The following is a 14,483-nucleotide window of genomic DNA, read 5'->3' as shown; positions in this document are numbered from 1 at the left end:
TCGACTGTCCACGTTTGGCCGGTGTGCACTAATGTTTTTGTTGTTTTTTCTAGCGGAAACGCCAGCACCTGTTTTTAACTCAAACATGTCTTTTATCAACTGACGTTGTAATCTGACGTTTTTGAATGCATGTACAACATCCAATTGTTTAAAAAAGAAAGTATTTTATCATGTTTACTTGGCGGTGATCATTTTTAGTTAAAATACTAAACACCCAAATAAGTAAAAAGCCTGTGTGTTGTTATTCATTTATTTAATCTGTTCTGTTTAATTACAATCAAAAAGGTTGACTTGCGAAACCTGCTAAAAAGAAACGGCTTCAGGCACTCATCAGTTCTCCCTCCTTCGCTGTTACACACGCAAGCACAGCAGTTTTACTACCTTAAACATGTCTGAGCAATTTAGAATTAAAAGTGCAGTGTGCATATAAATGAAGACATCCAACCACTTTCTATAGTGCTTGTCCTAGTTAGGGTTGCAGGTGAGTTGGGCGAGAGGCCACGCACACCCCAGACTAGTTGCCAGCCAGTCACAGTAAAAACACACTGAGTTTACACAGTCAGTCGTCCGATTAATGAACCAACCACAATTTTGGGAGAGGGAGGGAGTGAAGTTTTTATCTATGCCATGCATGACACCGCACAGACCTCATGAAATCTCACAAGAACCCCACTTTTTGCCCAAAGTTAGCTCGGATTGGCGCCAGCTCACCTGATGAGGTGAAGCGCTATAGAAGTTGGATGGATGTTTTGATGTCTTAATATTAAGAGTGGTTAATTTATTATTAATGTTAAAATTGGCTGTCAATGAAGGTTCAATTAACATAGTTTTGACTCGTCATTTCCAAAGGTAAAAAAAAAAAAGAATAAATCAGAGATGGGCAAGTATCCCAGAATGGATAGTGTTCAACTTTACAGGTTCCACAGTACTATCCTGTCCACTGCTTAAAATCCACTTGCGGTCCCTCACTCTATTAAACGGAGGTACAGCCAGAAGTTTTTAGACTGAGTCCGAGAACAGATCTCTGGACCAATCACATTCTTCGTCCATAAACAGAGAACCATTAGCTGCCAATTCATTGATTGTGCGATCCGATTGTGTGTTTCTACCACATCCTGCTGCATCACGCTGCTTTGTTTGCACGGCATGTGAGGGTGTTTTTCCCTGAGAGCAACCATTTTCCACTTTGAGTTCAGCAAAGGTGGGAGGGACAACGACAAGGTTGTCTTCCGATTGGCTCAGAGGCGCGTCGCATTCACTCGCCGGCTTCCCATACAGCATCCTTCCTTGGATAGCAAGATGTTGCTTCCTGGATTGTCTTTTTGAAACGCATCTATGTTTAGTGGATGAGAAAGGATATGAGGAAGAGGAGGAAGGACGTATTCGAACAATGGGAGTGGACTGAGAAGATGGGATAAAGTCAAGGCATAGTGGATAATCCGAGTGGGTTGAAGGTGTTTCATGAGCTCTTTTGACACACTTTTGACGTGTCAGAGGTTGCATGTCTGCCTCGTGCGGCTCCACTGAGCTTAAACCAAACAGGTCCAGAGAACAATTGTAGACTTCTTCACTGTCTTCATTCAGCACACTAGTGTTAGTAACGTCCGCTAACGTCCGGGGCTTGCTTCCTGGTGCCTTATTAGTACACACAGAAATGCATTCATTAGGCAAGTTGTCTTTGTTTGTGTTGAAATATTTATCCTCCTCATTCAAAAACGCCGTTAGACTCTCAGACAAAGGCAAATCCTCCCACACCAACGAACACGACTCGAGTGAATCGTCAGATTGTCTGGAGGCCTGACGCTCCGAGACCAGGGGATAATTCACACGTGAAGGCATCAAATGGTTCAAGGTGGAAGAGTTGACTACATTTCTGTTTGGCGAGAATAGAGAAAATGGCGGCGTGTCAAATAAAGTGTTCTGTCTTTGCTCTTTGGCAGTTGATTGGTCGTCATCACGTGCGCGGCAGTCTTCTTCCTCCTGCTCCTGCTCGGCGGATGAAGTAACAAGTCCCAGTGATTGTTGCCATGGCGGCGTGGGTGCGAGGCTGCCGTCGCGGTGCTGCGACCTGCGAGGGAGAACAAATGTGACTGGAATGGACGTTTACATTTCCATGAGAGGCGCACGTAATCACGTGTGCTGGTTTAATCGCTGGCAAATCGTTGTCATGGAGCGGCGAGGGCTGTGTGTTTAGAGCGGTGTCAAGCACATTTGAGCATATGATGAAATCAAAGAACACGGATGATGCATTACCTTTGCGGGGAGTGGGGGAAAAGACGGGAGAGAGTGATGTTATTGAAGCTGCTGGCAGCAGAATCTTGAGGAATGCGTAGTAGCGCTGATGTCAGGATTCCGCAGGACTTGTTGAGGTCAACAGATTCCCGTTGATGTTCTTCTGCTTTCCCAAGGAGAAATTGATAGTAACCAAGGACACAGTGGCCTTCCGGGTTTGTAGCTTTAGGGAAAATCAATTGAGTGGCAGTAAACTGGGCCATTTCCTTGCTAGCACCCGGATTATGATCTTCTGACCATGGGCAACTTTTAGAATCTGTCACCTGCAGAGCACAGAGGAGAGGGGCGGGGTCAGAAATATTGCAATTACTGTACATGGCAGCCATTGTTTTAATATAAGAATACCTTTATTCCAAAGACAAGATGTTTGCCGACAAAACAGTCTTCAATGGCCTTCACCAGCAATTTGGATCCGGCTGATGCTTCAGGTGGTCCATCCGTGGTCTCCAATATCCTGTCAAAATGGATGCCAGGCTGAATAATACACCTGAACATTAAAACATTCGATTTTTTTTCCCCACTATGCCCATAGAACTTGTTGAATCCTCTTCTACCGCATGTAGAAGATGTCTTCTCACCTTTGAAATTGAGTTGCAGGGATGCCAAAGAATGGGTTCAGACAGCTGCCAAACACGGTGACTCCAAATATACTTGTGTCCCTGGTCACCAACAGCGAAAGACGATATCTGTACTCCAGATGACACCTCAAGCAGCAGTAGGTACACCTGGAACATCTGGATCTTTGGTAGAATCACAAAGACAGAAAATGTGTAAATATGGATACAAAATGGAAGATCTATCTACTCAATGAAAACATTAACTCATTAGCTAGATCACAGGTGTCACACCCAAGGATTGTGAGCCAGATGCAGCCCTCCACATCACCCGACTAGTGGGGGCACATAAGACATATTGGAAAGACAAAGTATAACAATACACTAGCTGTAGGATATAATTCAAACTACAGTGACGTTCAAACTCCCTGTGATTGTATTTTCCTAAAAAATACAATATTTTACGTGTTGTTTCATTTTAAATGTCATTAAATATGTTCCTTTTAAATAAGTTGCATGAGCCTGCTATAAATATTCTGTATATTGTCTCACCACTCAGAATGTCATTTGATTTTACAGTTAGGAGGACTGACTCGTCTCAAGACCAAACATGGTTAGGGTTTGTTTTGATACATTCACCTCGTCGTGTCCCGTGACTCCACATCCATTCTGCAGAAGCAGTTTTTACAGCATGGATAAAACACACAGGCATCTTGTAGAGACAGCACGGTACAGTCCACCAGAGCTCGACGAACAGACATTTTGTCCACCAGCGGTTTAAATTTACCGCAGAGCCGACGGGAGACTCTCGGCTAGCAGCTAATATGTTAACGTCATAGGGCGAACTCCCTAACCATTTTTGCTTTTTGGCAAGTTTACCATTGCCACGTACCATTTATGAATCCGAAACAAAAAAAAGAGACGAATAGTTAAAAATCAACTCGGTAAAAATAAACAGTTTTTGAAAATTTCAACCAATGGTTTTCGTGCAATAAGTTTTCTTCTTCGTGTCCATATGCATGCGGATACAGAGTGTGTACTCCTCATTCGCCCCCTAACGGACACCATCGGTGACGCACCAGTCCAATATGAAAAAGATCGGTAAATTCTAACACATTACGCGTTGACTTCTTTCTGTTGTTGATTAGTAATTAGTGACCAATTATGTATGCATTTATACACTATTAAATCAGGGGTGGGCAAATTGTTGCATCTATTTTTTCCTAAAAAACGGTAGTTATTGATTGATATATAATTGTACATAAAAATTTGATTAGAAGGCGGCACGGTGGTTGACTGGTTAGCAAGTCCGCCTCCCAGTGCAGAGGACGTGAGTTCGAGTCCGGGCTTCGGCCTTCCTGGGTGGAGTTTGCATGTTCTTCCCGTGCTTGCGTGGGTTTTCTCCGGGTGCTCCGGTTTCCTCCCACATTCCAAAGACATGCATGGCAGGTTAATTTAACACTCGAAATTGTCCATAGGTGTGATTGTGAGTATGGTTGTTCGTCTCTGTGTGCCCCCGCCTACTGCCCAAAGCTGGAACCTTTCCCAGCTGCCCAAAGCCAGCTGGGATAGGCTCCAGCAACCCTTGTGAGGACAAGCGGTTTAGGATGGATGAATTTGTTTAGATATGAATGTAAAATTTATTTTGTTTGTTACATTACTGAACAAACAACATTAAAAAGGAGATTTTTATTTTATTATTAAAGTAAACAATTTGACACATTGCATTTGTCTAGCAGAATTCTAGCATCTCCCAAAAAGAAAGCTGGTCAGTTTGGATATGCCGACTTGTATCGATTTGTGAAAAAAATATTTTATTAACCAAATTTGGAGAAAATAGATTGAAATGGCCTTTGAGCACAAAAGTTTAGTCACCACTGGTCTATATGAGGGACTTATAAAATATCATACAATTTTTTTTGCTTTTTTTCTCCATGTATATCTCCATAGCAGACAAAAATGTTGGCCTTTATTAACATTTATTTATTTTTACATATTTGCATTTTTTAAAACTTTTGGGGCCACTAACGACCGTGCTAGTATGATATAAGCATACAGCACATTTAAATGGTTGAATATGTGATTGGCTTATTTTTCCTCATCAATATTCCAAGACCACCAGGATTTATGCAAAAGTCCCACATCTTTTACATAATAGAACATTAGTAACCTAATTATTTACTGGTTATTTGGGAGTCAAGGTCTTCTGTAGGGTTGAACGTGCGTCATTGTCATTGCCCTATTTGGACACTAATGGTTTTTATTATCTTGTTTGTTTCAAATGGCAACTGTGCAGCCAATACAGTGAAAAACATACTGCTGCGCATAATGATGATCTTTTCCAAAACATGCATCTTTTTTTTTTTTTTAATAGCTTGTTTTTCAGGGGCCACTCTCGTCAGCTCTCACTATCTTTCACTGCGTTGTTCATTCTGCCTCTTAATCCTTTGGTTCCGCTCGAGTAGTGTCGCTAATGCAACATGACGCCAAAGGGATAGTGATGTGATGTCACACATGCCCTCCCTCAATGCCAATTAGCTAATGGCCTGTCCGGCGAATCTGCCCCAGATGCTATCGGACAGTTCTTGATGCATCTATTTCATGTGAATTGGTAGTAAAACAAGTGGCAACAAAACAAGTTTTCAGCTTTGGACTAATAATTAGGCAAACATAAGGCCCCTCCAAACTGTCAAATTTCTTCGATTTAAATGATTCAATATAGTCAAAAAATTCTTAATATATTGTGCGCGATCCCGCTAAACTAAACACGACATTCTGATTCCGTAATATTGCACTTTTCCACCTTTTTTTGTCCATCTCAAGGTGGCGGCCATTTTTCTACTTGAAAATTACATCACAGTTGCTCAGGGCTCAGGTAATGATGAATCATGGCTCACCTGTTTTCTGAGTTTGAGTCATGTGACATTCACAAGCTGAGCCGTGATAATACAGTACATGCTGGTAGCTCTCTGCAGTTGAATAAATAAACACGCCTGGACTCTTAGTGGATTGTAAGCAGAGTCCCGCTAATGAATACTTTCTAATTATAGTCTAGTTAAATATTTTGACAGTGCTGTACTGAACAGTATATCATTTTTAATAAGATTGTTCAAATGTAGCATGTACAAATTAGTGACACCGCTTGAATTTGGCCCTAGGGGAACAATTAAAAGGATGATAGTGTTAATGCCTTTCAGAGCTGTTTGGCTCAGTGAGAAAATGAAATCAACAGTATTCCAGGCTAATGGGCAAACGCGACTGTGTGTGAGTGAGCGGGTAAATGGTGAGAAGTGGAATGAAAATGTGATCTAAGACTTTGTGGGTGCCGGCAAAGTCAATTCAGAGATTTGTTGCTAAACGCATAATGTTTCAAGATAAAAAAATATGTAGTACCGAATTGCCATTAGATAGCTATATAGCTTTGTTGGAGGAGGAGATATAGCGCCTCAGTGTTGTCCACGAGTGCATGCGCGTCACACGGGGAAAGGCGCAATAGCGAGGGGGACCAAAAAAACAGGGGCTTTGCCACTTTAGAGTGCCTCGTTGTTGTGGTGTGGAAAAGCTGCCAATACATTTCAATAGGTCTCAATTACAGTATATGTGTTTGTTTTTTAAATCCGCTATCCCCGTGAGTAGCGGTGGTCAACTGTACTTGATGATTTTATTTTATTTTTAAATCGTTCAAATTTGGCACGGTTGTTAACAAGACTTTTCTCTGTGGTGTCAAATTTAAAATACATTTATTTTTGCTTTACAGGGAAATGGTACATTTTATTGAAATTCATTCCGTTCCGTCTTCAATTCCGCTTATCCGGGGTCGGGTCGCGGGGGCAGCAGCTTTAGCAGGGAAGCCCAGACTTCCCTCTCCCCAGCCACTTCAGCCAGCTCCTCCGACGGGATCCAAAGGCGTTCCCAGGCCAGCCGAGAGACGAAGTCTCTCCAGCGTGTCCTGGGTCGTCCCCGGGGGCCTCCCGCCGGTAGGACATGCTCGGAACACCTCCCCAGATGCCCGAGCCACCTCAACTGGTTCCTCTCAATGCGGAGGAGTAGCGACTCGACGCTGAGTCCCTCCCGGATGACCGAGCTTCTCACCCTACCTCTAAGGGCTACCCTGCGGAGGAAACTCATTTTGGCCGCTTGTATCTGGGATCTTGTTCTTTCGACCCACAGCTCGTGACCATAGGTGAGGGCAGGAACGTAGATCGACCGGTAAATCGAGAGCTTTGCCTTTCGGCTCAGCTCCTTCTTCACCACAACGGACCGATACAGCGTCCGCATCACTGCAGACGCTGCACCGATCCGCCTGTCGATCTCCCGCTCTATTGAAAATTAACCGTGTAAAAATGACTGGCATGCACAAGATTAACCTAAAATATATTTTTATTTCGAATGTGGGAGGAAGGAGATGTGCCACGCATAAGCACGGGAAGAATATGGAAATTCCACAAAGAAAGAAAAAAACACAATCCCCAATCTAACAACTGTGAGGATTGTGATACAAAGTAACCTTTCCATCCGTATGAGCACATCAGGCCCCTTCTTTCATGACCTTTGCTAAACCACAATAGATGCTACATGCCCCCTGATTATCATGACTAGATAAACAGAACAACTCAAACTGTTTCAAATTTGGTAATGTGACACATCTTGTATTCAAAGGGAGGTGTGCTAACAAGATAATACATGTTTTGGGTCAGAGTGTTCCTTGACCGTCTGCTGTGAATGCAACCAGGGGAATTAATCCAGCCAGACACATCCGGGAAAAACTACCGTACACATGCAAGCAGGTTATCGAGTGATTGCCAAAGGGATGTTTTTTTTGCCATTACAATATATTTGAATACAATAGAACATGTTTGGACTGAATGGTTACTGTAGTCAAATACAATTGCGAAAGTATTATAGGGGAACAACTCCATCATTTATCCCATTGACCTTTCTGTTGGTGTATTGGCCAGGTGTCCTAATACTTTTGGTCAATGTGTCATGACGTACTATGAATAAGCGGACAAGCAAGAAAAAGTGTGTGAATGCATAAATATTTCTTAATATGTTATCTGATCTTCAAGTCACCACAACAGACAAATTGACACATGGATTTTGCATTAGCTCTGACAGACAGAATTAATGCATGTTAGCAAACAGGCAAACTTAAGTTAATCATGTAGTATTCATCATGAACAAGCTAAGCCACACCTTTGCTCTTCCCTCATTGGCACACAGGCTGCATGTGGAGGGCGCAGCGTGTCTGCGTGCATGCATTCAAAGAGGAGCTCTTCATGCTGGACTGGTCTTATTTGAAGGCTGCGTACATTGCAACATAAACAAAAGCTTTTTTTCTTTCTTTCTTTCCCTCCCGGAGGGGTTTTATAGCAATTTGAACCAAACATGCGCAGAAGCACATTTCTACGCAGCGAGTAAGTACAATTTCTCATTTCCAATGAAGCTTAGAAATATATTTTGGATAAAAGATGGGGCCATATTATCATTTGATTAATGCATGCATTTTCCTTTAATGTAAGTTTATTGTGAATTTAGTAGGACAACACAAAATGTCATTTCGGTAGATTAAGTACATGTGGATGTGTGCAAATGTGCAATAATATAGCATAAAGTCTAGTAGATGCTCTGTTAGAAAATGTATTATATTTTCATTTTTACTATGAATTAAAGAGTCATTATTAAAAACAGTAATAATATGCAAAACAAGTGCAGTGTCACTTATTGTAATAATTCACAATTTCAGCTCTTCTAATTTTAGCCCTTTGATCACTAAATTAATTTAAGTTAAAATGTTGTTTTTTTTCTAATGAACAATAACTAACCGCTTCTTGGCATGGTTTTAAATATTTCATTTGAATGTTGAAAACTATCTGATATGAAAAGCATTCAAAATGAATCAGGTGTAATAAATAAAAAGACGATGTGCATCAAATTAGGCGTGATCACACGTATGCTAATACCCGTTCCACCTGACCCACACAGTGTATTTAAATGATAGAAACAGCACAGTGCACTAATTGTTAGCACGTCTGCTTCATCTCAGAGTTTTTCATATTGCTATCCATTTCTGAGTATTTTCACTGATCTTTCAAGACGCACAGAATTTCGTGTTCTGTGACGATATAAGCACTGTTACTGCAGATTCACGTAGCAATACGCGGGTGAGAATGCAAAAAGACAGAGAATGTCCAAAGTTTGGGATCATTTCACACCTGATAAAAGAAGCTTAAGTGGAAGGTGGCTGGTAAACAACTACACATCAACTGTACAGTAAACTTTGTTAAATAATTAAAGGGGAAGTCAACCCCCAAAACTTTTTTTTTTTTTTTTGACAATAATATGTTCTATGGAGCCCCACTAGTCTAAATATGGTATTCCGGTTGATATTGTGTTAGTCGAATATGAATTAAGAAGCAAAATCAATATCAGAAGGCGGCCATTTTCCCACTTGCTTTCGAATGAAAAAGACATCACAGTTGCTCAGGTCTCAGGTAACAACCAATCACAGCTCAGCCTCAGAAAACAGGTGAGCTGTGATTGGTCGTGGCCTGAGCCCTGAGCAACTGTGATGTCATCTTCAGTCGACAGCAAGTGGCAAAATGGCCGCCCCCTGAGATGGATAAAAATGTCTAGATTTTTCTTCCTAACTCATATTCCACAAATGTACTATTAATCAGAATGTCATGTTTAGACTAGTGAAGTCACATATAAGATATTATTGTCAAGAATTGTTTAATTTAAGGTTGACTTTCACTTTAAATACAGCCGACAACCACTAGTTAGACAAACCTGCATTTCACGGGAAACCTGGGCAAGACCCTCTTCCACGCCTACTCAATGAAAAAAAAAAGTTCAATTCCTGCAGCACATTATCTCATGATATAGTGGTTGGGAATCATTGATGCATATGACTTGGAATGTTAGTATTTCCCCTGTAAAAGGATTTGCATGTAGCAACAGCATGCGACTCACCCAGCATTTCTTGTTCTGGTTGGGCAGAATGCGTCCTCCTCAGAAAAATGGGCGTTAATATGCATCAGGTATCAGCGGAGCTCCAGCCCGCCAACGCCAGCTGCAACGTGTCATCCCCGTGCCTGGAACTGCCAACCTTCAGCACCGCCGCCAAAGTCCGGGTGATCGTCACCTTCATCTTGTGCGGCTTGTCGGCCTTCTGCAACCTGGCCGTGCTACGTGCGGCCTACACGGACGGCAAGCGCAAATCCCACGTCCGGTTGCTGATCGTCAACCTGACGGTGGCCGACCTCCTGGTGACGTTCGTGGTGATGCCCGTGGACGCGGCGTGGAACATCACGGTGCAGTGGCTGGCGGGCGACCTGGCCTGCAGGCTCCTGATGTTCCTCAAGCTCACGGCCATGTACTCGGGCGCCTTCGTCACCGTGGTGATCAGCCTGGACCGCCAGTCGGCTATTCTCCACCCGCTGGCCATCAACGAGGCCCGGAAGAGGAACAGGTTCATGCTGGTGGTGGCGTGGACCATGAGTTTCTTGCTGTCCATCCCTCAGGTCAGCTCACCTGAAATCAAATTAGACGGGCATAACCAAGCAATTCTATCCGAACCTGGAACATCATCATCATGTTTAAAAATGTTTTCATGAAGCAACAGGGTTTTGTTTTAATAATGAAGTACACAATAGGGAGTCTTTATGTTTGTGACATAAAACATTTAAAACCTAAGCAGACCTAACATGGAATCAGAAGCTGCAGACTTTGCATAATATGCTCTATACATTATATAAATATATACACAATTACATAAATCATTCATTTAAACGTATACAGTACATTTTCATTATTTTTTCTGTAAAACTAAAAACGAAGTGGATATTTTGTTGGCAATTCGGGAACTAGGCCTACAAAAATTTTGTACTATCTCGTGGGGTACTTGTGTTGTTGCCCCCAAGTGCTAGGTACTAGGTTCGAGTGCCACTGTCTCGATTTGGGTTGAAAAATAAAAAAAATTCAAGAAGTAACACACAATTGTGAGAAATTAATTCAAAAAGGAAGGAAAATAACACTTCATGATTAAAATAACAACAAAACTGTGAAAAACTAACACCATAAAATGAAAGGAAATAACACCTTTAACTCATTCACTGCCATAAATTCATAAAAAAAATCATTATTAAAAATTAGAGGCGACAGGCGATTACATTTTTTTAATTGTAATTAATCGCATGACTTCACTAGTTAACTCACAATTAATCACACATTTTATATCTGTTCTAAATGTACAATAACAAATTCTAGGTTTTCATACTCTTGTTAACAAAAGTGGGATTGTTTTTTTTTTTTAACTAATAGAAATAGTTTAAATAAATTTTTGACGTTTATAGCCGTCAATGGCAATTAATTAATAAAAAAAAGAAGAAGAAAACATTATAAAAAATTTGGGGCATCAGGCGATTAAAATTTGTAATCATAATTAATCACATGACTTCACTAGTTAACTCACAATTAATCACACATTTTATATCTGTTCTAAATGCACAATAAAAAAAATTCTAGGTTTTCACAAAAAGTGGGAAAAATGTTAAACTAATAGAAATAGTTAAAATGAATTTTTGACGTCTATAGCCGTCAATGGCAGTGAATGAGTTAAGTGTTAAGAAATGATACTGATCATGTGAAAAAATAACACTGATAGGTGAAAGTAGATAACACTTAAAAGTGTAAAAGATTGACTTTTATGTGTAAAATAATAACACTTTGGGTGTTGTAATTTCACTCTACCATTGAACGAGTTAATTTTTTTTACACTTTTTGAAGTGTAAATTTAACGGAACTGGTGAGAACTACATAAAGTCCAAGAATGTGTTAAATTTAACACTATGGGAGTTAAATTTACACTTCCGATTTTACTATGTAGCCTAATATACGAAAGCAGCTGCCTACGCTGAACATGAATTCAACTGTAAATGATCTTACTCAGATGTTCCTGTTCCACATCGTGACTATAAAATATCCCGAGGACTTCACGCAGTGCACCACACGAGGAAGTTTTGGGAGCCATTGGCATGAGACGGCGTACAACATGTTCACCTTCTTCTGCCAGTTCTTGCTGCCCCTGGCGGTCATGATCACGTGCTACACCAGGATCTTATTCGAGATCTCCAAGCGCCTGAAAAAGGACAATGGTGAGTTTTATACATTGGTGGAATCAAAGATGACTTTTTTTTTTTTTTTTTTTACTCTTCCTGTTCTCCTGACAGTTTCCTCCACTGAGGTACATCTGCGCTGCTCCAAGAACAACATCCCCAGAGCTCGCATGAGGACTCTCAAGATGAGCGTCGTGATCGTGTTGTCCTTCATCATCTGCTGGACTCCCTACTACCTACTGGGCCTCTGGTACTGGTTCTTCCCAGACAACCTAGAAGGAAAGGTCTCCCACTCGCTCACTCACCTCCTGTTCATCTTCGGCCTGGTCAACGCCTGCCTGGACCCGCTCATCTACGGTCTCTTCACCATTCGCTTCCGCAAAGGTCTCCTCCGCAGGTTCCACTGCAGCTCCAAAGCCGCCGCCGATTCGGACGTCAACACGGTTATAACCGGATCTTTTGCCGCCAACGCTGTGCTGCTTAAACGGGAGGCGAGTCCGAGTAGCCAGGAGACATTCCCAATGTGCGGTGATAATGATAGAGGAACGCCAGGAAGCAGCAACGTACAGAGGCCTGTACACGGAGATCTGGAGAGCATCGTATGAAGGGAGTACAAATGACACAATTGGGTTGCATGATATTATGTATGCATTTTTCCGCACAAAATTCCACAAATACACTATATGGACAATTGTAACACTCCATAAAGGCACGCTTGGTTGGGTTTGGTGTGGGAGAAACCCATCAAACACCTTTGGGATGAACTACTGTGTGTTCTTGACGAATAGGCAAAGATGTCAGGTCTCCCGATACTTTTGCATTGTCTTGTATCTGTGTATAAAGTGTCACTTGAGCACACCTGGAGATCTCACCCATGTATCAAAATGAACATCAATATGAAGGTGTTTTATTTTAAAATCCCAAACACACACACACACGCACACACATGGGAAAAATCAAGAGGAACATGTTCAGTCATCCTTATATGGGAGAAAAGTACAAAATGAAAGTAAAGTAACAAGTAATGGAAGCCAGTAAAATAAAATTATTAACATGGGGAATTTTTTTTTTAATTCTTTTAATAATAATAATTATAATTATTACTAATGATTATTTATATAAAAAAATATACATTTTATTTTTTATTATATTATCAATAATAATAATATTAAATTATTATTATTATATAATTCCAAGTTTTTTAACTTTTTTTTTGGGGGGGGGGGGGGTTAAAAACTTGGATATATTTATATATACAAAATCTTTAAAGAGGAAGTCAACCCCAATTTTTTGACATTAACTCTTTGACTGCCAGACGTTTTCAGAAAAGGGATGCCGTGGGTGCCAGCCGATTTAAGCATTTTGACTGATCTTTCAAGGCCCACAGAAAATGTTGTGTTTGGACTATGGAAACACACATACTACCAAATGAAAGATTGGACTCTCATCTTTCATCAGAAAAAAAAGTTTGTTTCTACCGTTTTTCAGTAATCAACAATAGAAAATGGTTAGTTTCACTTCTGTTTTGAAACAAACGTCTTTTAACGTCTTTGGCACTCCTCCCTAGGATTTTACTAAACGTTATTTAACGTTTTTGGCAGTCAAAGAGATATGTTCTATGCAGCCCCACTAGTCTAAATATGTTATTCTGTATAATAATGTTAATTAGTTGAATATGAGTTAAGCAGAAAAATCCAGCTGCTTTTATCATTTTGCCACTTGCTGTCGACTAAAGATGACATCACTGTTGCTCAGGTCTCAGGTTACAACCAATCACAGAGCAGCTTCAAAAAACAGGTGAGCTGTGATTGGTCGTTGCCTGAGCCCCTGAGCAACATTGATGTCATATTTAGTCGACAGCAAGTGGCAAAATGGCCGCCCCCTGAGATGGATAAAAACAGCTTGATTACAGAATCTATCATCAGAATGTCATGTTTAGACTAGTGAGGTCACATATAACATATTATTGTCAAAGAATGTTTAAGGTTGACTTCCACTTTAATTGTAAAAAAAAAAAAGAAGAAGTACAAAACCTCATTCTTAATAATAGTAATAATAGAGCAGACCTAACCATGTTGCTTTCATTAGCTATTAAAAAAATATGTTTGCCCGTCAAAATGTAAATTGTGGGTCTTGTTGATTAAAAGTGTTGACTGTGACTTATTAGTTGTCCCTTTCGGGCACAACGCAAGCACACTTGTAAGAAAGCGCTCTGCAGTACTATACACAATGCTGCACAGATCCTCTACATGATGTCAACACACCTCATACTCAAAGACGCAGCTGTAATGGCTCCCCAAGGGGAATCGCTGCCTTTTATCAGCGCTGAGTCAATGGCCATATGACAAAGGTCATGTTTTCCCCCCCATTAGAATGTACCGAGACAGCTATAATAAACACAACTTTATCCTAAATTAGAAGAGGACTATCACATCCTCATGAAAAAAAAAATCTTTCACAGTGAGCGTAGTGCGCATAAGATACCGTTTGTTAAACCACAATACATAAAAGTGAATTT

General features: G+C 40.8%; 2 protein-coding genes across 2 annotated transcripts; one reads left to right on the top strand and one right to left on the bottom strand.

The window, feature by feature from the left end:
- Positions 1-234: 234 nt before the first annotated feature.
- On the bottom strand, positions 235-4,098 carry ddias (DNA damage-induced apoptosis suppressor). Its single transcript, XM_077563350.1, has 5 exons — positions 3,486-4,098; positions 2,871-3,032; positions 2,638-2,746; positions 2,254-2,555; positions 235-2,068 (listed from the first exon to the last, which is right to left on the bottom strand). Exons 1-5 carry the CDS (start codon positions 3,605-3,607, stop codon positions 1,000-1,002), a joined length of 1,764 nt encoding a protein of 587 aa, XP_077419476.1. The 5' UTR covers positions 3,608-4,098; the 3' UTR covers positions 235-999.
- A 4,023-nt stretch (positions 4,099-8,121) lies between these two features.
- On the top strand, positions 8,122-12,995 carry LOC144050249 (putative gonadotropin-releasing hormone II receptor). The gene is made up of 4 exons (XM_077563352.1): positions 8,122-8,263; positions 9,849-10,372; positions 11,800-12,004; positions 12,080-12,995. The coding sequence occupies exons 2-4, from the start codon at positions 9,869-9,871 to the stop codon at positions 12,568-12,570; spliced, it is 1,200 nt and encodes a 399-aa protein (XP_077419478.1). The 5' UTR covers positions 8,122-8,263; positions 9,849-9,868; the 3' UTR covers positions 12,571-12,995.
- The last annotated feature ends 1,488 nt before the right edge of the window (positions 12,996-14,483 follow it).

Source organism: Vanacampus margaritifer, chromosome 4 (assembly GCF_051991255.1).
Source record: "Vanacampus margaritifer isolate UIUO_Vmar chromosome 4, RoL_Vmar_1.0, whole genome shotgun sequence".
Taxonomy (NCBI): Eukaryota; Metazoa; Chordata; class Actinopteri; order Syngnathiformes; family Syngnathidae; genus Vanacampus; species Vanacampus margaritifer.
Note: the sequence above shows the minus strand (reverse complement) of the source record. Positions and strands in the feature narration are given on the sequence as shown.

Excerpts from the sequence above, each read along its gene's own strand:
- ddias (XM_077563350.1), bottom strand. The coding sequence starts at position 3,607 with ATGTCTGTTCGTCGAGCTCTGGTGGACTGTACCGTGCTGTCTCTACAA. Across the intron at positions 2,747-2,870 it reads CCTGCAACTCAATTTCAAAG|GATATTGGAGACCACGGATG; the intron begins GTGAGAAGACAT and ends CCATTTTGACAG. Across the intron at positions 2,069-2,253 it reads TTCCCCCACTCCCCGCAAAG|GTCGCAGCACCGCGACGGCA; the intron begins GTAATGCATCAT and ends TCTCCCTCGCAG.
- LOC144050249 (XM_077563352.1), top strand. The coding sequence starts at position 9,869 with ATGGGCGTTAATATGCATCAGGTATCAGCGGAGCTCCAGCCCGCCAAC. Across the intron at positions 10,373-11,799 it reads TCTTGCTGTCCATCCCTCAG|ATGTTCCTGTTCCACATCGT; the intron begins GTCAGCTCACCT and ends GATCTTACTCAG. Across the intron at positions 12,005-12,079 it reads GCGCCTGAAAAAGGACAATG|TTTCCTCCACTGAGGTACAT; the intron begins GTGAGTTTTATA and ends TTCTCCTGACAG.